The sequence below is a fragment of the Delphinapterus leucas genome, chromosome 1 (assembly GCF_059928025.1).
Source record: "Delphinapterus leucas isolate spDelLeu-1000000601 "Yukka" chromosome 1, BTC_Dleu_Yukka2, whole genome shotgun sequence".
In the NCBI taxonomy this organism is placed as follows: Eukaryota; Metazoa; Chordata; class Mammalia; order Artiodactyla; family Monodontidae; genus Delphinapterus; species Delphinapterus leucas.
The window spans coordinates 102,371,932-102,399,507 of record NC_143129.1 but is presented as its reverse complement, the minus strand read 5'-3'; the positions used below and the strand labels follow the sequence as shown (position 1 = coordinate 102,399,507).

Sequence of the window (27,576 nt, the reverse complement as noted above, 5' to 3'; positions counted from 1 at the left end):
AGTTGATTTTTTTTAAGTCGAAGCTTAAATTTACTTCCAATATAATTCAAAGAAGAAAGAGAAAAAAAAAAAGGCTGGGAGCCAAGGCCTGAGTTCTAGTGCCCGCCCTGCTGTAAACTCGTAAGCCCTCGAGTAAATGAAGTTCTCTGGGCCAGAGTTCTTACCTGTCAAAAGAGAGAAAGGGGCTATACTGTCCACGAGAATGTTCAGCGATAAGATCTTTTTTTTTTTTTTTTAACTTGATGCGGGTCAGCGTCCCATTTCTCACACCCTTCCCTCCTCAGCAACGGCGGACTTGGTGAGAGGTAGTCACTAGGTCCCAGCTAGGTCTCCCTCCACGTTCCGGGGACTCCTGCCGGACACCCAGCCGCACGCCGGGGCCCACTGGCTGGAGCCGCCATCTTTCCCCTTTGGCCCGACCCCAACCGCCATCCGCGGGCTCGGGGTAACGCTGACCTCACCTCTCCTCGCAGTCTTTGCATTTCACTTGCAACGGGACGAGGTGCTGGAACAGAACCTGGCTCATGCTGGACCGCTTCCCCGGCAGGTGTGCGGGAAACTCCAAGTGCGGCCCGCAGCACTAGCCTAAAAGACGTCCGGGTCCTGTTAAAGTTTGAGTTTGGCGCTCGGTTTCCGCGGAGGAGGCGGGGAAAAAATAAAACAGAGGGGCTAGGCGGGAACTTTGGTCCTCGCCAGCCACCATCGGCTTCTTCCGGTTTTTTTCGGCGGATGGGGCTGTAGTTCCGGGCATTATCCTGCGTGGCTGGACCCGAGGCAGACATATTTGTTAAGGGAAGGAGACCCGAGAGAATCTGACAACTTTTCCTTTCTTCACCCGATCAATGCTTGCCACCCAAAGTGAGACCTGAATTATGGCGGCTTCTGCGCCGACGCCGCACGGAACTGGCTTTCCAGCAGAGGGGCGATGTGGCTACTATGTGGAAAAGAAGAAGCGCTTCTGCAGGATGGTGGTGGCAGCGGGAAAAAGGTTCTGTGGTGAACACGCTGGAGCCGCGGAGGTCTGGTATCGCCTTACCCTCTCGAGAGTCGGAAATAAGTTTCCTGGTCCGGCACCTCCCCTCTGACAGATTTCTGCTTCAGTCCCCTGGATTTTCCAGCTTTTCCTGTGATAAACGCAGTCCTGGCCTCCCTAGGGAGAGATGATGAGCCGTAGTGAAGTGCAGTGTTTTCTTGTACTAAGTAAAGCGCCAGCAGTGACCCGTTTATCTTGATACCAACTCATGGTAATGCTAGATTTTAGTTTTACGGCAGACTACCGCTTCTTGCCCTCCGCTCACTCTCCGCCTTCCTGATGGGAAATGGTGGTTTAGAAAGAAGAGTGATCAAAGAAGCATCCCAAGGTTTCACTAATTGTGTTTTCATTGTTCCATGAATGATAATAACTTCTTGTCAATGCGGTTGAGAGAAACTTTTTAAATTTTTTATTTAGACGTACGGTCTTTTGAAAGCAACTAATAACTACTTTGCTGAAAAGGGGAAGGAAAGATTTAAAAACATGTAAGAATTGACTCTCCTTTTAAAATTGAGAACAGAAAGTGTACAGTTTTGTTCAATTATACTTATGATTGTATTGTCAAACAACATATTTTTAGTATGTGTGTTTCTTTAGGATATATATGATAGGAAATTTTAAAAACAAGAACAGTAAAATGCTAATAGAAAAAGAGCATGTTTAATAGGTTTTAGAAAGATTAAACCAGAGACAAGCATCTGATTTTATGCCTTCTGAATGTCCAGTATTATTTACATTATTTTTCTTTGTTAGATGGTTTATCCTTTTAGGCAATATCCAGTACAGATAACCCCAGAACCCCTTCATCTCCTACTGTCCCTCATAGCTATAGCTCTAGTTCATATTTTGATTTGGCTAATATTTGCCTAGGCTGAAGTGTACTGAAACAAGCTTATTCTTGTTTTGGAATGTGAGTGACCTGTGATTTATGGGAACTCTTTGAAGTACACTCTCTGTTGTATTGGCTGGTTTTGAGAGCACCAGCAAACATCCCCTGATTGAAAAATGAACTTTCTGATAGGAGGAGGATTTTGTTCTCACTCTAAGACCTTACACTTCACCTTAATCAGACACCCAGAGGTGACTGCAGACGGTGACAGTGGTAGAATATGAATAGATCCTTACAGGGTGATCCATATTCCTGGAGAGGAATGACATCATGTTATTAATCCCTTGAAAAAAGACTGCAAAACACTAAGTGGAAACACTTTCCATGACTATGATTTGGTTTTCAATTTTGGGCATCGTACTGAATCTGTAATTTATGTTATAATTGGATGTATTGTTTCCGTCTTTTTTCTTAAGTGTCATATATGGCTGAGATCACTTGTACTCAGTTTTACCCAGTGGTTCTTAAATGGGGCTGATTTAGCACCCCCAGACAATGTTTGAAGACATATTGGTTGTCACAACTGAAGAGTGTTTCTTGCTTCTAGTGGAGAGAGGCCAGAGATTCTGCTAAACATCCTACAATGGACAGGACGAAAAAGAATTATCCAACCTGAAATATCAGTAGTGCCAAGGTTGAGAAGCCGTGTTTGTAAACCCAAATAATAAATGTTAAAAGTGCTTTTCTCCCCTACTCTATCATTAAGCTTTGGGAGGTTAGTATAGAGTCTTCCTTTCATGGAGGTTAGACTTTCAAGTCAGCAAATAGGGAAGAATAATGTACTATATTTTCAAAAGATACTGAAAAGTCTCTTAGCATGTTCATGAAATTCTGTGTACATAGTTTCATGGATATGCTGGGAGGCAGATCAGAACTGAAATAAACTGAAAAAGGAATTGTTAATACTAATCATGAACACTTAGCATTTACTGTATGAACAGCACCATGCTAAGCAGTTTTGCTTTGTTTTTTTAACCTATTAGCTCACTTAATCTTTACAGCCCTTAGGAGGTAAGATATATTATTGTCATCTTTCAGATGAGGCAGTAAGACTACCTCAGATTGTAGAGTTAGCTGATAGTTAGGAGCCTGATAGATAGAACTGGGGGTCATACCTAGGTAGTCTGGCTGACCTTTGGTTTTAACTGTTACGCTATCCTGTTATATACAGATTCATATCAGTGTTGGGTAGACTTGCCAACACTATTAATTCCTTTTTTTTCTCCTGAGTATATGTAGTTAAATCCATGTAACTTAGAAACGAACAGGATGTAACTCTTCTATACTAAAAAGTTGCAAAGCTAGTAGAGTAAGGCCACATACCAAATGGTTAAAATACCATATAGACAGTCCCCAACTTACAATGAATGGTTTGACTTACGATTTTTTTGGATTTATGATGTTGCAAAAGCGATAGGCATTCAGTAGAGAGCGTACTTTGAATTTTGAATTTTCATCTTTTCCGGGGCTAGCGATATGCACTGCTGGGCAGTGGCAGGGAGCCAGGGCTTCAAGTCAGCCACGCTATCATGAGGGTAAACAACTAATATGCTTACTACCATTCTGTACCCATACAACCATCTGTTTTTCACTTTCAGTACAGTATTCAATAAATTACATGAGATATTCAACACTTTATTATGAAATAGGCTGTTAGCTGATTTTGCCCAACTGTAGTCTAATGTAAGTGTTCTGATCACATTTAAGATAGACTAGGCTATGCTACAATGTTCAGTAGGCTAGGTGTATTAAATGCATTATTGACTTAAGATATGTCAGCTTATGATGGGTTTATCAGGTTGTAATTCCATCATAAGTTGAGGAAGATCTGTCTTTCGTTGTTTCTGAGATACTTTTTTTTACTTTTTTTTTTCACATTTTAACATCTCTGAAATCAGAATGCTTCTTAAAATCAATGACATGTTATAATTTAAATTGGCAACATTTTTCCTTTCTTAGTAATACCTAAAATAATAGTGTATATTATAGTCAGTGCTGTCATAGATTCAAAATTCCATATGTAGGCCTTTTCTATAACGTGTTTGAAGCTATAGACCCTGGTTGTCCAAAGCATTATTTGCTCAGATATACATAAACGAGCTACACCAAAGGTGTTTTTTTAATTGAAGTGTAGTTGATGTACAGTGTTATATGTTACAGGTGTACAATACAGTGATTCACAATTTTTAAAGGTTATACTCCATTTATAATGATTATAAAATATTGGCTATATTCCCTGTGTTGTACAATATATCTTTGTAGCTTATTTGTTTTATACGTAGCAGTTTGTACCTCTTAATACTCTACCCCTGTACTGCCCCTTCCCCCTTCCCTCTCCCCCCGGTAACCACTAGTTTGTTCTCTATATCTGTGAGTCTGTTTCTTTTTTTGTTATATTAACCAGTTTGTTGTATTTTTTTAGATTCCACATATAAGTGATATCCTACAGTATTTGTCTTCCCTGTCTGACTTATTTCACTTACTATAAAACCCTCCAAGTCTATCCATTTTGTTGCAAATGGCAAAATTTCATTCTTTTTTATGGCTGAATAGTAGTCCACTGTGTGTATATGTGTGTGTATGTGTGTGTGTTTGTGTGTGTGTGTTTGTGTGTGTGTGTGTATATATATATATATATATGTATATACCACATCTTGATCTATTCATCTGTTGATGGACACTTAGGCTGCTTCCATATCTTGGCAATTGTAAATAATGCTGCCTTGAACATTGGGGTACATGTATCTTTTCAAATTAGTGTTTTTGGTTTTTTTGGATATGTACCCAGGAATGGAATTGCTGGGTCATAAGGTAGTTCTGTTTTTAGTTTTTTGAGATACCTCCCTACTGTTTTCCACTGCACCAACTTACATTCCCACCGACAGTGTAGGAGGGTTCCCTTTTCTCCACATGCTTGTCAGCATTTGTTATTTGTGTTCTTTTTGATGATAGCCATTCTGACAGGTATGAGGTGATATCACGTGACACTGGAGATTTTTGTTGTTAAACTCTATGACCTGATTTTGCCAGTGTTTTGTTAATGTCCTTGTAAGGTTTCCTTACCTTGTTTTGGGATAGCATAAGCTTATGATTACACTGAAGTTGTATCTAGTATCTGTAAGCAGTGAACTTGATATTTTATTCAAATAAATATGCCTTTTTTTTTTTTTTTAATTAGGAAGAAAATGCTCGGAAAAGAATCCTGTGTCCTTTAGATCCAAAACAGTAAGTATGGGTCAGAGAAGGGTTTTTCTGTGCTGGAAACAGTGATTATCACAGTCTTATTTTAAATAATTTTCTCTTTAAATTTAGCACAGTATATGAAGATCAACTAGCAAAACATTTGAAAAAATGTAACTCAAGAGAGAAGCCAAAACCTGTAAGTGTTTGATCAGTAAAACTGAATGGTGAAATGTGTGGTATGTAATGTTTATATATACTTAGTAGATTACAAATGTGAATTTTTAACAAGGCTCTTGCCTCAGAAGGCTTAAATATGGCAAATACATTTGAGTGTATATAAGACATCAGATTGTGAATCCACTTAGACTCCTAATTGAGATAACAGAATTTTATGCAAGAAGAGTGGTATTCAGAGAATAATTCCACAGTTTAGTTATTCAAAAATATTTACTTAGTGCCTACTAAATTCATTTCAATAAAATATGATCCCAACCTTCATGGAACTTACTTGAGACTGGTAAGTAACTTGTAAATAATGGGCATTATTTAATAAGTTCAATGAAAGAAGTAACTACACATGTGATAAGAGCACATACTTGCATTAAAATTAAATCCAAGGGGTCAAGAAAGGCTTCCCAGAATAACACTTGAGCTAAGTCTTGATTTGGCAAAGAAAAGAAAGAAGAATTTTTCTAAGTGGAAAGAACTATATGTGCAGAGGCAGAAATTGAGAAACCACTTGAGGTTTTCAAGGAACTTGTACTTATTCTAAAAGATACAGGGAACCATTGAAAGATTGCAAGTGAGGAAATGGTGGGGTCAGATTTATCTCTTAGAAAACTTTCTCTTAGAGCAATGTGGGAGGATGGCTTGCAATCAGAAGGTCTAGTTAGGGGGGCATTGCTGCAATCCAGGTAGGACATGATAAGAGACTGAATTAAAGAGGATGGAAAGAATATAGATAAATGCAAGAATTATTTAGGTAGCAGAATCAATAAAAGTTGCTGACTGATTGGAAATTCGGAGTTGGATATGTGAGTCCGAAACTCAGTAGAGGGGTTGGGCGAGTAATAAAGATTCAGAAGTCAAATACATACAGATCATAGGTGAAACTTTGGCTTTTTAAGTTACCCAGGGTAAGAGATTAGTTAGAACTGGGGGGAAGTTGGGGGACTTGTTTATTCAATAGATATTAATTGAGCACTCATGCCAGACATTGTACCAAGCACCCTGCTTAAAATAACATGAAAATCTAGTGGAAGGAATAGAAAATACAATATTATATGTGTTAAAATAGATTAAGTACAGAGTGCTATGGAAGAATAAAGGAGAAGAGCCTAACCCTTTTGGGGGAGGACATAGGGGTTTAGAGAGATGGGAAAGGAGTCAAGGAAGCTTTTCTGAAGGAATGTCATAAGATGAGACCTAAAGGTCAAAGGAGAGTCATCCAGACAAGGAAGAAAACATGGGTAACTCACATGACAAGTATGAAATACAAGGGGAGAGCTGAATAGAAGATGAGAGGTAGACAGGAATTAGAGCATGAGACCAAGGACAGAGCTCTAGGTGACACTGACACCTAAAAGAAACGAGTGATCAGCTGTGTCTAGCATCACAGTGGAGTCAAGTAAGGTAGGGACAGAAAAGAATCCATTGGGTTGGCAATATGGCAGTTGTTAAAGATCAAAGAGTTTAGCAAAATGCATATTAAATAGAGTGGAGTGGGCAGAAATCAGACTGAAATGATATATGAGTAAATGGAAGACAAGGCAGTAGAAATCTTAAGTGTCAACTATTCTTTTAAGAAACTAGTCTATGAATGGAACTTGAGAGGTAGAATAGCAGTCAGAGAGGAAGGTAGGACAGAAGGAGTGTGTTTTAAAATGGGAGGGACTTCCCTGGCAGTCCAGTGGTTAAGACTCCACGCTTCTAATACAGGGGGCATGGGTTCGATCCCTGGTCGGGTAACTAAGATACCATGTGCCGCGCGGTGCGGCCAAAAAATGAATTTAAATAAATGATAGATAGATAGATAAAATGGGAGAAAAGAGTTTTATTTGTATGCTTAGAGTAATGAGCCAGTAGAGAAGAAGAAGTTGGAAATAGAAGAGGGCATCACTGTTAGTGTGAGGCTCCCCAGGAAGCAGGCAGAAATAGGGTACAAAATAGAGGTCGAAGGGAAGAAATAGGGGAAGAAATAGCTCTTCCACTTACGTAGATGGGAAGTAGTATAAGATGGATATCAGTTCAGGTAAATTTGAGCTGACAGGAGGTTAATTGAGAAAGATGTCATTTGATAGCTACACTTCCTTGCTGAACTAAGAGATAAGGTGATTAAGGGAGGTGATGGTATAGTAGGAGATTTGAGGAGAGAGGTAAAAGTTTAGAATTAGAGTTATGCAGAATAATTGCTAGGCATCTTTGAGAGTCAGACTGATGGAGATACTGAATTTGAACTGGCACCAGTCCAAATGACTGAGGAGCTTTGCTTCAGCAGTGTTCAGCAGTTTTAACTTTCAAACTATTGGGAGTTAAAAGTCATATTAGGGCTTTCCTTGTGGCGCAGTGGTTGTGAGTCCGCCTGCCAATGCAGGGGACACGGGTTCGTGCCCCGGTCCGGGAAGATCCCACATGCCGCGGAGCGGCTAGGCCCGTGAGCCATGGCTGCTGAGCCTGCACGTCCTGAGCCTGTGCTCCACAACAGGAGAGGCCACAACAGTGAGAGGCCTGCGTACCGCAAAAAAAAAAAAACAAAAAACGTCATATTAATGCAGGCATTCGGTTTTGTAAGGGTGGGTTTGACAGAGAACCAGATTGTGAAAGATAATGATAACAATGGTACTGAGTGTCCAGACTGGGTGGCATGAAAGGGAAGCCAGAAATTAGCTGAGAAAAAATAGACTCTTTAAAAGGTGAAACTCTTTAAAAGGTGAAAGAATATGATTAGGAACAAGAGAATCACTATACTTTGTACTAACATAGTACAAAGTTATAGTCAGAGAATGGGCTAATGAAGTTTAAGGTTTCAGAGGTTAAATGGTTCATAGTAACACCAGAATCTAGAGGGCCCCTGGAAGTTGTTTGCCAAAGTGGAGCAAAGGTCATTAGAATTAAAAAGGTCAAGCAGAGCTGTTTGTTGGATGGCTTGAAAACATAGTCAAATTGGCTGAACTTAGTGGAAAGAACAGCTTGGTGTCAAAGTTCTTAATGAATATTGGATAATGACCAACAGATTGATAGTTGACAACTGCTGGGAGAATTAGAAGATGTTTAACAGCCCACTGTTTCTCAGTGGGGGCTTTTGGCATTTCGAGTGGGACAGTCCTATCCTGTGCACTTTAGAGCATCCCTGTTTTTAGAATTCCTGGCTTCTGAGTGGAAGATGACAAAGGCCCTTGTCAAGAAGTATGAAGGATTTGAAATTTAATCTTATTTTCAAGCTAACAAGTTAGCCTACCATAGGATTGTGGATGCTGGAAGAAGATATGAGACTCCTGGGTCAGAGACAAAGGGCTTTATTACTCGCTGCACAGCAAGCAGTGTGAGCTTCTTGTCTGCATCAACTCCCTTTGTTCCCTAAGTGCCCTCAAGTTGAAGTGGTCTTGGTGGATGCTGCACATGTTTGTGCACAGCTTGTGTCATAGCTGAAGAAGGCCAAGCTTAGGAAATACATCTTTTTAAATGAGCAGTAAGGAAACCTGCCTCACCTTTGTTCCATAAGTAGACATTTCTTTATTGTATTGTACAATAAGCAGGCCTGCCACTGCTCTAGAAGGAGACACTACTTCTGTCTTCCAAGATCGATTGGTATACAAATGTCCTTGCAAAGATAGTCTAGAATAGAGGGGGATCAGTGCCTTTGCTTATAAGACTTACAGAAAATTGAGAGACCTGTAGATAATTGTCTCCCAATAGCACCTCTCAGTCATTTTGAGAACAAAATATCCCCATACATTTCCAGATGCCTCCCAAGTGAGAACTAGTAGGACAGACGGCATAAGTTTAAAAAGAAAAATATTTTTACATAAAGATGTGTAGAAGATTGTTTCCTTAATTTCTCTTTCTGACCTTTCATTGTTAGTGCATAGGAATGCCAGAGATTTCTGTGCATTAATTTTGTATCCTGCAACCTTACCAAATTCATTGATTAGTTCTAGTAGTTTTCTGGTGGCATCTTTAGGATTTTCTACGTATACTATGTATATATCATGTCATCGGCGAACAGTGACAGTTTTACTTCTTCTTTTCCAATTTGTATTCCTTTTATTTCTTTTTCTTCTCTGATTGCCGAGGCTAGGACTTCCAAAACTATGTTGAATAAGAGCGGCAAGAATGGACATCCTTGTCTTGTTCCTGATCTTAGTGGAAATGCTTTCAGTTTTTCACCATTGAGAATGATGTTTGCTTTGGGTTTGTCATATATGGCCTTTATTATGTTGAGGTAGGTTCCCTCTGTGCCCACTTTCTGGAGAGTTTTTATCGTAAATGGGTGTTGAATTTTGTCAAAAGCTTTTTCTGCATCTATTGAGATGATCATACGGTTTTTATTCTTCAGCTCGTTAATATGGTGCATCACATTGATTGATTTGCATATATTGAAGAATTCTTGCATTCCTGGGTCAAATCCCACTTGATCATAGTGTATGATCCTTTTAATGTGTTGTTGGATTCTGTTTGCTAGTATTTTGTTGAGGATTTTTGCATCTATGTTCATCAATGTAATTTTCTTTTTTGTGTGATATCTTTGTCTGGTTTTGCTATCAGGGTGATGGTGGCCTCACAGAATGAATTTGGGAGTGTTCCTTCCTCTGCAATTTTTTGGAAAAGTTTGAGAAGGATAAGTGTTAGCTCTTCTGTAAATGTTTGATAGAATTCACCTGTGAAGCCATCTGGTTCTGGACTTCTGTTTGTTGGAAGATTTTTAATTACAGTTTCAATTTCATTACTTGTGATAGGTCTGCTAATATTTTCTAATTCTTCCTGGTTCAGTCTTGGAAGAAATCTCATTTACCATCTCATCAAAAGGAATAAAACACCTAGCAATAAACCTATGTAAGGAGGCGAAAGACCTGTACTCAGAAAACTATAAAACGCTGATGAAAGAAATCAAAGATGACATAAACAGATGGAGAGAAGTACCATGCTCCTGGAGTGGAAGAATCAACATTGTGAAAATGACTATACTATTCAAAGCAATCTACAGATTCAGTGCAATCCCTATCAAACTACCAATGGCATTTTTCACAGAATTAGGACAAAAAATTTTACTATTTGTATGGAAAGACCCTGAATAGCCAAAGCAATCTTGAGAAAGAAAAATGGAGCTGGAGGAATCAGGCTCCCCGACTTCAAACTATACTAAAAATCCACAGTAATCAAGACAGTATGGTACTGGCACAAAAACAGAAATATAGATCAGTGGTACAGGATAGAAAGCCCAGAGATAAACCCACGCACACATGGTCACCTAATTTATGACAAAGGAGGCAAGAACATGCAATGGAGAAAAGACAGCCTCTTCAATAAGTGGTGGTGGGAAAACTGGACAGCTACATGTAAAAGAGTGAAATTAGAACACTCCCTAGCACCATACACAAAAGTAAACTCAAAATGGATTAAAGGCCTAAATGTAAGACCAGATACTATAAAACTCTTAGAGGAAAACATAGGAAGAACACTCTTTGACATAAATCTCAGCAGTATCTTTTTGGATCCACCTCCTAGAGTAATGAAAATAAAAACAAACAAATGGGACCTAATTAAACTTAAAAGCTTTTTCACAGCAAAGGAAACCATAAACAAGGCAAAAAAACCCTCAGAATGGGAGAAAATATTTGCAAATGAAGCAACAGACAAAAGATTAATCTCCAGAATATATAAGCAGCTCATGGAGCTCAATATCAAAAAAACAAGCAACCCAATCAAAAAATGGGCAGAAGACTTAAATAGACATCTTTCCAAGGAGGACATGTAGATGGCCAAGGGGCACATGAAAGGATGCTCAACATCACTAATTATTAGAGAAATGCAAATCAAAACTACAATGAGGTATCACTTCACACTAGTCAGAATGGCCATCATCAAAAAAATCTATAATAAATGCTGAAGAGGGTGTGGAGAAAAGGAAACCCTCTTGCACTATTGGTGGGAATGTAAATTGATCTAGCCACTGTGGAGAACAGTATGGAGGTTCCTTAAAAAACTACAAATAGAACTACCATATGACTCAGCAATCCCACTACTGGGCATATACCCTGAGAAAACCATAACTCAAAAGGACACACGCACCCCAGTGTTCATTGCAGCACTATTTACAATAGCCAGGACACAAAAACAACCTAAATGTCCAATGGTGAATGGATAAAGAAGATGTGGTACATATATACAATGGAATATTACTCAGCCATAAAAAGGAACGAAATTGGGTCATTTGTAGAGATGTGGACAGACCTAGAGTCTGTCATACAGAATGAAGTAAGCCAGAAAGAGAAAAACAAATATCGTATACTAACTCATATATGTGGAATCTAGAAAAATGGTACAGATGAACCTACTTGCAGGGCAGGAATAGAGACGTAGACGTAGAGAATGGACATGTGGACACAGAGGGGGAAGGGGAGAGTGGGACGAATTGGGAGATTAGGATTGACATACATACACTACCATGCGTAAAATAGATAGCTAGTGGGAACATGCTAATAAAGCACAGGAAGCTCAGCTTGGTGCTCTGTGACGACCTAGATGGGTGGGATGGGGGGGGTGTGTGGGAGGGAGGTACAAGAGGGAGGAGATATAGGTATACATAGAGCTGATTCACTTCCTCGTATGGCAGAAACACAACATTGTAAAGCAATTATACTCCAATTAAAAAAAAAAGAGAAAGAAAAAAACATGTAGAAGAAAAGTGATGACTACCCCAGTTAGCCCCTCAGTAAGAAAAAAGAATGTTGCCTTTACTTTCAGGTATGCATGGAGGTTATCTTCCTTACCTAAGTGTCAGGCTTTAGTTAAAGTGAGCAGGTTGAATATGTGTTCTGGAAACAGTTTGAGAGAAGAAATGAATTTATTAAAAATGGAATACCCCTGTGAATTTCCTGGTGGTCCAGTGGTTAGGACTCCGTGCTTTCATGGCCAGTGGACTGGGTTCAATCCCTGGTTGGGGAACTAAGATCCCACAATCCACATGGCATGGGCAAAAAAAAAAAAAAAAAAAATGGAATACCCCTGCACAGATTCCATTGCACGCTGGGACACAGTGGAAAGGAAGGGGAGAAAAGTAGTGGGATGACGAGATAAGAGGAAAGGAATGCAGAACAGTGTTTAGTGCACTATGTATAACATGAAACCCAGGTAAAATCTTATCACTCGTTTGTTTACTAATAGTTATAGTTAATTTTCTCTTATAGTTTTGCCAGTCATCCAACAAAATATTCTAATACCTGCTTTCTTCACCTGTTCCACTTAATCACTGGTTTCCGTTATTACCCATATAGGTAAAGGTAGCAGCATACAATCCACATGTTACCTTTCTCCTATCTGCGTAACTAAAGCCCATTGCTACGCATAATGTCCCAGGAGTTGTTTTCACTTTCAAAACAGAATTTGTAAAAATTGTGCTATTTCATTCATCTATATCTACGTGGTCTAATATGGTAGCCACTAGCTATTAACTATGGCTATGTAACTATTAAAATTTGAGTCAATTGAAATTAAACAAAATTGAAAATCCATTTCCTCAGTCACACTAGCCGTATTTCAAGGCTAATAGCTACCAAGTTGGCCAGGGTAAATGTAGAACATTTTCATTGTTGCAGAAAGTGCTATTGGACAATGCTAATCTAGATCCTTACCTAGAGTCTCTCTCTCTGAAAATGGACTAGAAATATCTCACTATGTTAATTTAAACAACATAATATCACAGGGCATTTCTATTTTAATTAGTATTTTAAAATAGAAGAAATCAGACCTAAACCATTGTAATATTTTTTCTTATCTCTGCTTTTGGCCCTGCTGCCTATCTGATAAACAGCCATTTGTAGTTGGGTCTTTGTTTTTGCTTTAACCATTAGCAAAAATGACACAGTCCTCAGTCTATGCTGGAGACAGGTAAAAACTTTAATAAAAATTACTAATGAATTTCTTCAGACTATAAATATTTATTCAAATAGCCACCTCACTAGAATGTAAGATCCGTGAACACAGAGATTTTTGTCTGTACTGTTCTCCACTGTGGTAAATCCTCAGCACCTAAAGCAAGTTAAGGACCATAGTAGTCACTCAGTAATTATTTAATGAATAAATGAACGGGAGAAAGGGAGGATGGCAGGTACAAAGTATTGGAAGAAGGCACGGATCAGTTTTTCAGCTTAATTTTTGTGAACTCGTCACGTTAATAACGGTATTGTTATGGTTTGGTTTTGTTTTTATTCAGGACTTCTTTATTCAAGATATTAATGCAGGCTTAAAAGATGAAACAGAAATACCTGAACAATTAGTAAGTACTTGACATTTTAATTTTACAAAGTATTTATGATCATCTCCACACTGTAAATAAGCTGTGTTCCAATTTTTGGAATAAATTAACTATTTTGATTTAGAATGCATTTTCTTATAGAATCAATGTTATTTATTAGTTCCCAGACCAGCTCACGCCCCATTTTTGTATATAGGTTCCAATTTCTTTTCTCTCTGAAGAGCAGATGGAAAACTTAATTAAGAAACTGAGAAAAGCAAGTGAGGGTAAGTCTGCCTAAATTTGCAAGTTAAATTTTTTTAGAATAATCAGGTGGTATATGAGTTAATTCCACTGTGGTTTAAGAGATATTACTACCATTGTTTAGAGCCCTATGGTTTCATGTTTGGTTGTTTAAGCTTTTGTGCTTTTATTTGGCACAGGTTTGAACTCTACACTTAAAGATCAAATTATGTCCCATCCAGCGTTGCATGATGCCCTTAATGACCCTAAAAACGGTGATTCTGCAACCAAACATCTGAAACAGCAGGTATGTTTAGCCATAGTAACTCTACTAAAAATAGCCTTTTTGTTCATTTGTCAAAGCTAACATTCTGTTGTTTCTAAATATAGTTATTAATGAGATTTTGTTTAGATTATCTTTCAGGGTACAGAATCCCCATTTCAAAAAATGTATATAAACATATATAAAAATCCTTGGAATGGATATGGTTCTGAGTATTACATGTTAAATATTTAAAAGCAAGAGAAAAGCTTTAAAGCCAAACAAAAATTATCAGTGTGAACATGCTGCCCTATATAGAAATTATCTTGCTATTTTCCCATTTGAGCCGAATGTTTTTGCTCTAGTTTATAAAATAATCTCGTGAAGTTTGCAGGCTTCTATTTTAGGTAACATTGAAAAATTAAAGTTACTTGGTCCAAGAAGATGCTTTGTTGAGTTTGGAGCAGGAAAGGGAAAATTATCTCATTGGGTTGATATTGCCTTAAAAGATGCTGAAAAAGTTCACTTCATCCTAGTAGAAAAGGTGACCACAAGATTCAAGGTAAGTGAAATCATTGTAGTATATTGGTAACCAAACTTTGTTTGCACTTTTCTTGTTTGGAAAAAAAAAATGATACTCAGAAACAGGCCTCTTAAAGAAAATGAATTTTTTGTGTGTTTATTTGATTGTAGCTTTTTATTCTAATTACATTGATGATTTAAACTGAAGGTAAATTTTTTAATCTAAATTTTGATAGTTCATTGATCTGAGTTCTTAAAATATTTACAGAGACAAGAAATTATGTGGAAAGAGCCAAGCTCAAGCTAGGAGTTAAAAGTCTTAAGGCCTAACCTACATCTGAAACTTACCAACTATTTGTTCAGCAAACATTTATTGAGCATACCACAAGCACCTTGATAGATATTGGGTAAAGTCAAATAAGACAACGTCCCTATGTTCTGTTACTTATATTGGAAAGAAGAGACAAACAGATAAGTGATTATAGAAAAGGGTTAAAATATGAAAAAAGGTCGTGCAGAGTACAGTGTAGGTGACAAGTTTTACTGCGGAGAAGGGATGGTAAATGGCTACACAGAAAAGGTGGTGCTTGAGCTATATCTTGAAAAGTGGGTATTTGCTAGATACAGGGTTTGAGAAGCATTCTAGGAAGCAAGAAGAGTGTAACCAAATGCCTGAAACGGCAGGGAGGCATGGAAACATTTCTGTGTGTTGGAAGTCCATGGTGCGAAGTAGAGTTCAGCAGTGATGAGATGGGAGAGGAGGCCTAGACTCTGGAAGGGCTCATATTTTATACGAAGGGAGGAGTTTGACTTTATCCTGCTACATGCTGGGGGTACAGTGGAAACAAGATTTAATTCTTGTCTTCAGGAAGCTTACATCTAATGGGACAGACTTATAAGTATCTTGGCTCAGTATGCTAAGTGTCTTATGATAGTGATAAGTACCAGATGCTATAGGAGTGTGAAGATAGAGTGCCAGCCTCAGTCTAGTGTGGGTCACTGAAGTTTTCCTGGAGGAGGTGGTAGCTGAGAGGAGATTGAAAGAATATATAAGAATTAGTGAAGTAAATAGAAAAGGGTTTTAAAAGTTCCTCCTAGCAGTACCACTGAAGCTGTGTCAGAAGAGTGTGAACCTTGAATTAGCGAGATTAATAATAAGATCATTATTATCCAGTAATCCAGGTAAGAAATGGGCCAGAGCTAAGGATGTTGCAATGAGATAGAGAGGAGGGAAAGAGTGTGAGAAATGTTATGATGTTGGAAGCCCTGAGACCTGGTGACTTGTTATCCATTAAGTGTGAAAGAGGAGTTCTTCTGGTGACCTTTTGTGCCTTAAGTGACTAAGTGGTGTGCTTCCCTCAGATAGGGAATACAGAAGAAGGAAAGGGAAAAATAGTTTGGAGGGAGAAATAATGAGTTCAGTTTTGAATGAACTTGCTGTTGAAGTAGAGCTTTTTATTATCTATGAACCTTAATTCCTTCATCAGTGAATTGGGAATTTTTAGAGTTAAAGGAAATAATGTGTACATAATAATTTATAAAATGTTCAAGTCTTATAAAGATGTACAATATTGTTAATTTTGGAGTTTTCGTCACAGAATATACAATCTTAAATTTTTTAATTAACAATTCTACTTTTTAAACACTAAAAACTAAGATGGAAAATTATTTGATCTGAATTTTGAAAACAAATAGAAATCTTTTTTCATAAAGCTTTTGTTTTTTTTTTACATAAAAGGCATTGTTATAATAATGTTCTATTTGCGCAGGTAGATGGCAAACACAGAAAGAAAAATTCAGTGTTTGAGAGACTTCAAATTGATATTCAGCACCTGTGTTTGAGTAAGTTGCATAACTTGCAGTTGCTCTTCCATAAATCATAGAAATTTCAAACTCTGAGGGTTGCTTAGAAATCCAATCCCACAGAACACTGCTTCAGGGAAAACAGAGATTAATCCTTTGTTAATATAGAATGTTATATCTAACGTTTAGGTAAATATAAATGGAATTAGGGTTGAAACTTTAAGAAATTGTTTTTCAGTATCAACTAGAAATGAAGTATCATACTAGGGAATAGCTTAAAAATTTTGAGAATATGTCCTTATGTTGCTTCTTTATCCTGTTTAAATTAATTACTGAGACTGTTCATACCATACACTAGCCTTCTGCCTATAGTTAACATGACTTTAGGTAAACTATTACAGAAATGAGATAGTTCTCTGCCCAGCTAATATGTAAAAGATACTTTCTGCCTAGCTAATATGTAAAAAATACTTCCTACAATTTAAAATTGTACCAAAGAAAATAACCCATCTCTGTGGACCTCATATTTCATACACACACACACACACACACACACACACACACACACACACACCCATCAGTCATACTCTTTAATGCCCTTTCTGTACCTTTTAATAGTTTTTCAGGGCTTCCCTGGTGGCGCAGTAGTTAGGAATCCGCCTGCCGATGCAGGGGACACGGGTTCGTGCCCCGGTCCGGGAAGATCCCACATGCCATGGAGCGGCTGGGCCCGTGAGCCATGGCCGCTGAGCCTGTGCGTCCGGAGCCTGTGCTCCGCAGCGGGAGAGGCCACAACAGTGAGAGGCCCACATACCGCAAAAAAATAAATAAATAAATAAATAAATAATAGTTTTTCATATTATTTAAAATGAAAATATGGGCTTCCCTGGTGGCACAGTGGTTAACAATCCACCTGCCAATGCAGAGGACACAGGTTCGAGCCCTGGTTCGGGAAGATCTCACATGCCACGGAGCAACTAAGCCCATGTGCCACAACTACTGAGCCTGTGCTCTAGAGCCCGCAAGCCACAAGTACTGAAGCCCATGTGCCTAGAGCCTGTGCTCTGCAACAAGAGAAGCCACCACCACAATGAGAAGCCCACACACCACAACAATGAATAGCCCCTGCTCGCCACAACTAGAGAAAGCCCGCACGCAGCAACGAAGACCCAATGCAGCCAAAAATAAATAAATAAATTTTAAAAAATAAATAAAATGAAAATAATGCAAACATATGCCAGCAACCTCTTCTGCTAATTTTAATTCAGCCCTGTGATGCAAACCACAGCTGGCCCATGTAGTAAATAAAATTTGTTTATTGAGTTAATAGTTAATTTAAAATTTTGTTTACTTGGTCTTTTAAAAATGTGTTTGTTTTAAGGTCCTATTGTATAGCACAGGGAATAGTCAGTATTTCCTGGTAAACCATAATGGAAAAAAATATGAAAAAGAGTATACATATGTATAACTGGATCACTTTGCTGTACAGCAGAAATTAACACAACATTGTAAATCAACTATACTTCAATTTAAACAAAAAGGTATAACTTTAAAATTTGTATTTGTTTTAATACATTTACCAAGTATTCTGTTAGTTTCTATCTTCCTGAAAAATTCTCTCCTGGATCCTTCAGATACATTCCAACGTAGACTGGGTGCCCTCTGTTCCTGGAGCACAATTGTCAACCTTAAAATTCTCTTCATTTTCATCCTGGGGATTCCCTTCACTCTCCTAGGTTGGGATTTATTTTTCCACAACTTATCACATATCTTCCTCTATTGATTTACTGTCTTTGGGGAAAGCACCTCCTCCTATAGCTTCCTGAGAAACAATTGGATTAGAGATAAATTTGAGACCTTGCATTGTCTGAAAATATCTTTTACTTTACCCTTACACTTGATTTGTCTGGGTATTTCTATTTCTAAGAATTTTGAAACTATTACTCCACTAGTATTGTTGTTCAGAAGTTCAGTGCCATTCTGAGTCCTGATCCCTTGTGTGTCATCTGCTTTTTTCTTTACAGAGATTTATAGGTTCTTTTCTTTGTCCTCAGTGTTGTAAATTCTCACAGTGATGTGTCTTGATGTAGTTATATTTTTATCTGTTGTACTGGGCACTTGATGGACTCTTTTGTGTATAGCAGTGATTCTCAACTAGAAGCAGTTTTGGCCCTCAGCGAACACTGACAATGTCTGAGACATTTTTCATTGTCTTAAGAATGCACATGCTGCCAGCATCTTATGGATACAGGCCAGGGAGCCTGCTAAACCAGAGACCTGCTAAATATCCTGTAAGGTACAGTATAGCTCCCGACAACAGAATTATTGGGGCCAAAAGTTAATAATGGCAAGGATGAGAAATCCTGATTGAGAGATTCCAGTATTCTCAGCTTTCTGGGAAATTTCCTTGCATTCTTTCTTTCATAATTTTCTCTGCTCCATTTTTTCTTTTCTCCCTTAATGGAAGAACTTTTATGATTTAGTTATTAGACCTCCTGGAATGGTTCTCTACTTTTCTTGACTTTACTTCTCTGTTCTATATCTTTTGCCTTTTTTGTATACTTTCTCAGATTTCTTCAACTTAATTTCTTCTGTCATAGTTTTAATTTCTAAGATTTTTTTCTCTGAATTTATCTTTGTAACCTGTTCTTTTTTCATAATTATACTATCTTTGTGAGGATATTAATGATTGTTTTTAGAAGTATCCTCCCTTCATATTCTGTTTTCACTAAGTTGCTCTTTTCCATTTGTTTTGGTCTGTCCCTTTCAACTTAGAGGCTCTGCTCAAACATCTGTGCTTTTTGATGGTGTGTTCATAGTGAGGACTGAGGGACTAAGAGCTCTGAGCCTTCAGGTGGAGTTGTTAACTCTGAGCTCCAGTTTGGAATGACCTGTCTAGAACATGATCTTTCCTCTTGGGCTGGTCAGGTTCCCCAGAAAAGACTCTTCTGATCACCTGCCTAGAGGGTAAAGGTCTGATTACCAACATTCTGGGATCCAGTGACAAGTAAGAGCTTAATCTATACGCATACTCACTTAATCCTGCTATTTTACCACACTTCAACTTTCAACTTCCTATTATCCTTCAACCCAGTGACCTCCTGTTTTACTTGCTTGAGAGAATTAACCTACAGTTTTCCACCAGTTGGTAAAGAGGTAGTCACCAGGTGGCTATGAGGTGAGGATCTGATTACTTGTTAAATAGACTTTGTGCAGGCACACTCTGTTATCAGTAACTAACTCAGCTCTACTTCCAAGGTTCCTGATGCCCCCAATTCCATAAGGGCTTTCTTAGACAACCTTTCTCTTCACCCTGATTGAGGATAAGTTTCTTGAACCACCTTACACAGGCAAACTATTCCAGTTGGTACCAATTTCTTCTCCTAGTATGTGATATCATCTGAAAGCAAGCAACAAAGAATTTGAAATATTTACTAAGGACCTCCATCGGACAATTCACTGTGCTGGGCGCTGTAGCTGGATTTGTAGGGGGAAACATACTTTTCATTTCAGAGTCTTAGAAAAAGGAAAATGAATAGGGAGGAAAAAATGGAAGCCATAACTGTGATATACTACATTTTACTGCATTACCTTGTAGATGTCTTTTTTTATTTTACTTTTATACTACTATTACGAATATTTTCTTTTATTCATATTCAGAACAGTGTGAAAGCTAAAATATCCTTGATTATCAAGATATAATGAAAGCTATATCTTTAGTTTGATTATAATATTGAGTATAGTATTCTATAATATAAAGTGTCGGTTGTATTATATGTATTTATCATATATATTAGTTATGCAAAATAAATCTAGTAAGGAAACTTTTGAGTCCTTTTATCAATGGGTAATAATATTTAGCAAAATAAGGCTTCTACAGGGTAAAGTCCTGAGTCAATATAGAAGAAATAGCATTGGCCTAAAAGTCAAGAAATTAACTCGGGAGTAAAGAACCAGCTGGGGGCGAGGTAGGAAGAAAAGGAAGACAGAAAAATTTTTAACTGATTCTGGCTATGTCCGTAGCCATCTGTGTTACTTATCAAATCACTACATCTTTGAGCCTCTTATTCCTAAGCTATAAAGTGAGAATTTTTTGTCTGTGTCTCTTTCAGCCCTAAAATTCAAAGATTCTAATTAGTTCTCTCTTTGGGAGGCCACTTAATGCCTTAATTCACAAGAAAGCTAACTTAGTTCTCATTTCTTTTTATTTCAGACAAGATTCCTTTGCTAAGCAAAGAAAAACTACCTGTGGTAGGAATTGGAAAACATCTGTGTGGTGTGGCAACAGGTATGTAAACATACTAATAATGTTGAGACGAACACATTAAGTTTCAGCTTAACATGGTCTCAAATATTTAAAGAGTCTCTTTTCAGTAGTTTTTATCCTTTGTTTGCAACTGATTAATCTTCATAGTAGCACTGGCCCTGTATTATATCAGATTTAGAGCTTTCCTACTTATCTGCTCATTTTGGCCATTTTGCAGGATGAATTAAAGAGTTTTACGTGTAAATACTGTGTCATATGGAACCTTAAAGTTCGTTGGGTTATACTTCAACCAAAAAGGAAATAAATCATTTATGGAAACTGTATGATTCTATCCCAGAAGCTACTCATTTTTTTAGAGGAGTTGCTTGGGAAGGACTCTGAAACTTCTCCCACTAGAAGATGATTATGTATCAGGATTCTAGGGAAAACAAAAACAGAAACATTAAGATGTGCCTTAGCACTTGGATCCATCGGATGTAGCATGATAAAGTAGAAAGAACATGGGCTTTGAAATCAGATAATACAGGGTTCAACTTTGCTGTATAACCTTGGCAGATTACTTAACCTTTCTGAGCTTTGGTTATCTCGTCTGTAAAACGAGGATAACAACATATAATTTGCCAATTTACATATAAAGTGTCTGGCACATATCAGTGCTCAATAAATGTTAACTATTGTTACATCTTCTTCTGGCTTCCGCTAATTTCATGTCTACCCATATGGGGAACTTGGAGCCTCCATAAGAGTTATTCAAGTTGGCTGGAGATGACTTTAAGTATTATATATGTGTTGTCCTTCATAGTTTTTAGATGATTTTCACGTACCTTGTCTCATTTAACTCTCATAAAAGCCTTCTGAAGTAAGCCAGTTCTATCCTGGGGAGGAAACAAAAAATGCTCCTTTACTCCTACCCATCTAACCCAGGTTTCTCAGAAATCTTATCTACACTGGCCATTTCTCATTGTTCCACACACTTTTTCCCTCCTTGATTCACTCTATCTGAATTCTCCCTTCATCACTCTATCATCATCTTAATGAAAAATCTCTGCTATTGTTGCTTACCCTTCTGGAAATTCTGTTTTCTTTCTTGTGACATCCTTTCCTGGTTCTTCCCCTACATCTGTGCCATTCTTTCTGTATATCTCATGGTGTCTTTCCACTACTTGTCCTTTAAATGCTAATATTCAGACCCATCTTCCACACACCTAATGTGTCTTTCCCCTTCTTAAAACTATTCAGTAGCTCCCAGTCACCTACACCTTAAAGTCTAAGCTCTTTAACATGACATCCCAGTCTTAATCTGGCCTCTGCCTTCCTCTCTTTGCCACTTTCTGCCTCTATATCTATTGGTCTATACATTCTAACCCTTCCCATATACTATAGTGTGTCCGTTTCTAAACTGATGAATTTCTACTCCTTCTTCAGCTCACTGTCACCACTTTCAGGGAACCTCCCTAAATAAGATACTCCTCCTTAGTGTTTATCATAGTTGCCTCTGCATATCTGGAGCTCATTGTATATTAATTTTCTGTTTATATATCTAATTCTGAATGAATTTGTTCAGAATTCACTTATTTATTTATTATTTGAATGAATAAATAACTTGGCCACAAATGTGCTGTGTTTCCTTGTCCCTTTCTAGGTACGTGGCTTTGTCCCTCAAGTTATCTGTAAAGGAGGGGGTTGAGATGGATTGCTAAAGCTCCTGATTCTAAAATAACTTCATTCTTTTAATAATTTTTCTGATTATCCCCATTTCTGAAAACCATTTACTTAACTCCAATATAAGTAAAACAGTGACTGAATATCTTTTGTCAGAAAATAATAGTTTATAAAATAATAGATCAGCTATTGCCTTCTCCAAATAAAACGTTCCTGATAGTTTGTTGACTTAAATTCATATATTGTATTATATATACTAGTAAAATATCAGATCATTTACTATTCACTTGTGACATCTTGGGATAATAAAGTTTAAAAATACATATGTTTTTGATTGATCAAACACAGTGTGACATTCTAATCAGACAGAAAATGTGGATTTTACAGCATATATTTGGAGTCTTTCCAGTATTGTCAATAATATAGCAGTCGTCAGTGGGAAATTATCATAATCATCAAAAATCCATTTGTTTAGTTTTTAAGTGGACTATAAATTTTTCATTTTAATAGAGTTCACTTTTCTCTAAGTTTGTGTTTATTAATCATCATACATCCACAAAGCCTTGCATATGAAAGGCATTCAGTAACTATTTGCTGAATGAATGTATAACTATAGTAAGGCTACTCAGCAAGGCCTACTTTCCACCTTCTGACCCCACTCTTCTCAACTCTTCACTATTTGCTGTGAACATCTTACATTTCAAGACTGACACCTAACATCAACTTAGCAGATGCTTAGCCAATGCCTTTCCTCTTTCTTTCTTTGGGTTCTTTAAGCTCAAAACTTCCCTGGAATGTTAAATGTAGAGACATAAATTTTTTCTATACAAGTCATTTCCTTAACAAGGGTAGGAGAAATGAGAGCAAATTTGAGTAGTTGGACAAAAAGTTTTACAAATTTTAGATCTTAAGCTTCACACAGTTTTTTGGGGGAAGTTGACTTTATGCAGAATAAATCATTAGAGAAAATGGTACAATAATGAGAAAAGGGCAAATACGAACAAAGTTGATAATACATGAAAGAATTAGTACAAGTATAGAGCTAAGTAAGCTTTTGTTGGGCTTTTAAAAACCATACTGCCTAATAAATGTCAAAAATACTTATTTTTAAAGATGATGTGGTTTGGGGGGCCACATAATTGTGTTTGCAGATCTTGCATTACGATGTTTGGTTGAAACCTATGCTGCCAGTTGTGAGGAAAGGAATGAAGAACCTTTAGCCAAACGCGTAAAGAATGATAAAACAGAAAAAGAAATTAACACTTTGGCCAAGGAAGGAAATGAAAAAAATATCCCAGAGAAGTGGACCCCTGTGGCTGGCATTGTTATTGCACTCTGTTGTCACCACAGGTGTGATTGGAGACATTATGTGGGCAAAGAATATTTCAGGGCTCTAGGCCTTGGAGCAGTGGAATTCCACTATTTCCAGCGAATGAGTAGTTGGGCGACTTGTGGGATGCAAAAAACATCTTTGGAAGCTTCAAATATCTCCACAAAAAGAAAAGATAAACAGAATGATGGCAGTGAAGAGCATGATGATGGAGGATACAGAATCACAGATGACAGCACTGAGAGTTTGCCTGGGTAAGTGACTGCTTTGAAATGCACAACACTAGGGCAGAAATAATTTATTATTACTATACTTTATTTTTAGATGAATATTACCAAAAATTCATTCATGAAAATATATTTTACTAAAAAGTATATATATATATATTTTACTAATTTTAGAATAAGTTAAAATATACACACTTTAATTGTGGCATTAATAAAACATATCTTGGGAGCATGGGACATAGCACATAGTATGTTGTGGGTTATTTAGCAGCTTATCAATGAATAAGACTAAAATAATTTGTTATAAGATTTTACAGAATTTTAACAATGTGTTGTGTGTGTTTATTCAATTTAGGTTTCTTAATGTTGAAGAAAAGAAGAAAATAGGGCATCTTTGTAAATTGCTGATTGACCAAGGCCGAATCAACTATTTACAGCAGAAAGGATTCAATCCCGCTTTACAGTACTATACAGACCCTCTGGTGTCTTTGGAAAATGTATTGTTAACTGCTTTACCAAATCATTCTTCATCACCAGAAACAACTGCTTAATGGAAAAGAAATTTTGAACAACATCTGTCTTCCACCAAAAAAATTTTTTTAATTGTATTTTTATATTCATGAAAATATAATTTAAATAGCAGATAATATGAACTTTAAAAAATGTGGCCTCGTTGAACTTTGGTAATGGCTTTGTTTTTTTACTTTAGAAGTCCAAACATTAGAGAATTCACCAAATTCCCAAAGTAATCCTCTTCAGCAGGGCATCTTGAATTATATTATCCATCAGCATTTATAGAGTTTGGTAAAGTAGTAGAGCAGTTGACTTGGTTACCTGAAACACACATAACATGTCAACATGTAACTAGCACATTAACTTTCTATTTGCATTAATTTTGGAAACTTACTTTCCTTTGGTTTTATTTAATACTTTTTATTTTTCAAGTTCAAGGTATAATAATCAATTGTCAGTTTATAATAAGGACCAATCTGAGAAGTTGGTTTATGTATGCATTTTTTGTCCAGGCAGATCTGGAAAGAATAATTAATTGTGATTATTTGTTTCTACTGCAAACAAATTCAGAGATGTTCACAATCAATTAATGAATTCACCTTCAGATTTCAAGAGCCATACCTGTGTTTAAATATTATCAGAATTTGTCCATGACAGACACCAAAACTAAAAAGATATATATATATATATTTTTTGTGTGTGTGTGGTACGCGGGCCTCTCACTGTTGTGGCCTCTCCCGCTGTGGAGCACAGGCTCCGGACATGCAGTCTCAGTGGCCATGGCTTACGGGCCCAGCCGCTCCGGGGCATGTGGGATTCTCCCCAACTGGGGCACGAACCCTTATCCCCTGCATCGGCAGGCAGACTCTCAACCACTGCGCCACCAGGGAAGCCCCTAAAAAGATATTTTCAAGGAAAAAAACTATTTCACTTCATTTTTTAAATTAGTTAATTATCTAGTGAGAACTTCCAAAAAGATACTTGAAAGCCTAATTACAAATTAAATTGAAATTTGCAAATAACTTCTGAAGTTAATTAGGTGTCATATCTTTTAAAAGGTCATTTTTACATATACAAGAACAAATATATTCTCTCCTGTTCGGGAAAATAATTTGGAATAAAGTAGAAATTAGTAATACCAAAAACCTCACTTTCGGGCCTCATTTAGCTCATAAGCAGTTTCTATGCACAAGAAAACATTAAACCAAACATATGGTAAGACTGTTAGTCTTTTCCTCATCTTATCCTTGGTTTATTTCTGCCTTATTTGTAAAAATTATCTTAATCATTGTACATTTGCCAAGACAAAGATACAGAATTACTGATTGTAGATATTATAATGATATTCTTAGGTAACTATTATTTGTAGGTCTATGATTACCTTAATTATAAATTAGAAGTCTAGCTCATTTTTAGTTTCTGACCTTTCTACCACTAGTTTAATCTTACATGTCTTATGAGGCTGCCTAGGTTCAAATCCCAACCCTACTACTTGATCTATTTGTGCCTCAATTCCCCGCTTAAAATGGGCGTGATGAAGATAATAATAATACCTCACAAGGTTGTTATGAGCATTAAATGAAATAACACATTAAAATGCTTAGAACAGTTCTAAGTACAGAGTAAGTACTCAATAAATATTAACCGTATTTAATAGTAGTAATTCATAACAATATTTTTAATGAAATAGGCAGACTTGGTTTTATTATCTCTGTTTAAGTTGTAACCTTTTTTCTCTTGTTATATGTTCTATGTCAAATATTATTAAAATAAGGTAGTTTGTTTAAATTAGCTACTCATGCCCCCAAATCAAGAGAACATAAATGAAGATAATAATACGTCGTTCAATAATTAACCTGATTTTACTCAGTTAGGCAATGCTAATTTGTGTTATACAATCTGTTTTGCTTCATTCAACAATTTACGCCCAGAAATAAAAGCTATGCTACAACAGGTATTATCTCTGTTATATTTCATAAAACATACACACACACACAATTATACTGATAGAGTCCTGTGGCCCAATGAATGTTTCTGACAATGATACCAAGTCCTATATGGGAAGATAAGGTTGTTCTTCAACATGCCAGCTGTACCAAGATTATTGTTTTCCCCAACCTTGCTTATTTCCCTTAAGATTACATGAGACAGTGAATACATGGGATATGCATTATAGCTGTTTCTCAACCTGCAGAATTTGCAGGTTCAGCAAACTCCTTGAACTTTAGGTTGATCTACACAACTACCTCTTCCTGCATGTCCCACAGATATATCAAATTTACTGTTAAAACTGAAGCTCATGTTCCACTGCTACCACCAAACCAGCTTCTATATTTCATTTCCCCATCTCAGCATCACTATTCATCCAGTTGCTCTAACCAAAAACAGATTCATCCTGGACTCCTCCCTCTTTTCATCTTCAGTCATCAATTCTGTCTCCTACTTGGCTTTTATATATTTATGCTCTACTTTTCAAACCTAGGCCCCAAACTATTACAGCTTTTTTACATATCTTCCTCCAGTCTAACCTCCATGTTACTGTTTCTGTGACCTTGCTACAACAGATCTAATGACCTCTATTGGATGTTGGTAAAAATATTTTCTCCAGCTGAAAATACTCTCATATCGGTTTGCTCAGATTCTACCTGCTCTTTCAAAGTAACTATTTGAAGAGGTAACTAAACTCTACCTTTTAACTCAAAAATTCTTCACATTTTAATGAATTATAAAACCATGTTTTCCATTACTATACTATTTATTTTTTTTATAAAGCTGTTTTTTTAAAATTTATATTTTATTTATTTATTTTTGGCTGTGTTGGATCTTCGTTGCTACACACAGGCTTTCTCTAGTTGCAGTGAGCGGGGGCTACTCTTCCTTGCGGTGCACATGCTTCTCATTGCGATGGCTTTGCAGCATGTGGGATATTGCTGGACCAGGGATCGAACCTATGTCCCCTGCATTGGCAGGCGGATTCTTAACCACTGCGCCACCAGGGAAGTCCTATTATTTTTTTTATTAACAGAGAGTTATGCTCTTTGTCCTCTTCCCCTAATCTTGGGTTAAGTTAAAGTCATTCCTTCCTTAGTTAAAAAAACAACAAAAAAGAGGTTTTAATTCTAAATTATCAGAGATAAAAGTGATTGAAATCTATATATCAAAAACTCACATTTTAACTGTTGGCTAAAAT

General features: G+C 37.0%; 3 protein-coding genes across 6 annotated transcripts in view; 1 reads left to right on the top strand and 2 right to left on the bottom strand.

The window, feature by feature from the left end:
• SASS6 (SAS-6 centriolar assembly protein) overlaps positions 1 to 1,304 on the bottom strand; it is a 53,124-nt gene extending 51,820 nt beyond the window's left edge. Inside the window, exon 1 of the mRNA XM_022584234.2 lies at positions 462 to 1,304. Within this exon, the coding sequence (XP_022439942.2) occupies positions 462 to 526 (65 nt within the window). The 5' untranslated portion in view covers positions 527 to 1,304. The remainder of the gene's footprint in view (positions 1 to 461) is intronic.
• Positions 687 to 24,526, top strand: TRMT13 (tRNA methyltransferase 13). 4 transcript variants are annotated; one of them, XM_089894276.1, is made up of 11 exons: positions 687 to 1,046; positions 5,101 to 5,147; positions 5,235 to 5,301; positions 13,537 to 13,599; positions 13,775 to 13,844; positions 14,001 to 14,107; positions 14,457 to 14,624; positions 16,354 to 16,426; positions 20,601 to 20,675; positions 23,468 to 23,900; positions 24,229 to 24,526. In XM_089894276.1, exons 1-11 carry the CDS (start codon positions 873 to 875, stop codon positions 24,422 to 24,424), a joined length of 1,473 nt encoding a protein of 490 aa, XP_089750402.1. In that variant the 5' UTR covers positions 687 to 872; the 3' UTR covers positions 24,425 to 24,526. The 4 variants fall into 4 exon arrangements, with proteins under 4 accessions (XP_089750402.1, XP_022439947.1, XP_022439949.1 ...); XM_022584239.3 differs by having other exon boundaries at positions 705 to 1,019; XM_022584240.3 differs by lacking the exon at positions 687 to 1,046 and adding an exon at positions 1,091 to 1,244.
• Positions 23,119 to 27,576, bottom strand: part of LRRC39 (leucine rich repeat containing 39) — a 20,974-nt gene continuing 16,516 nt past the window's right edge. Inside the window, exon 9 of the mRNA XM_030759894.2 lies at positions 23,119 to 24,707. Coding sequence (XP_030615754.2) covers positions 24,652 to 24,707 — 56 coding nt within the window. The 3' untranslated portion in view covers positions 23,119 to 24,651. The remainder of the gene's footprint in view (positions 24,708 to 27,576) is intronic.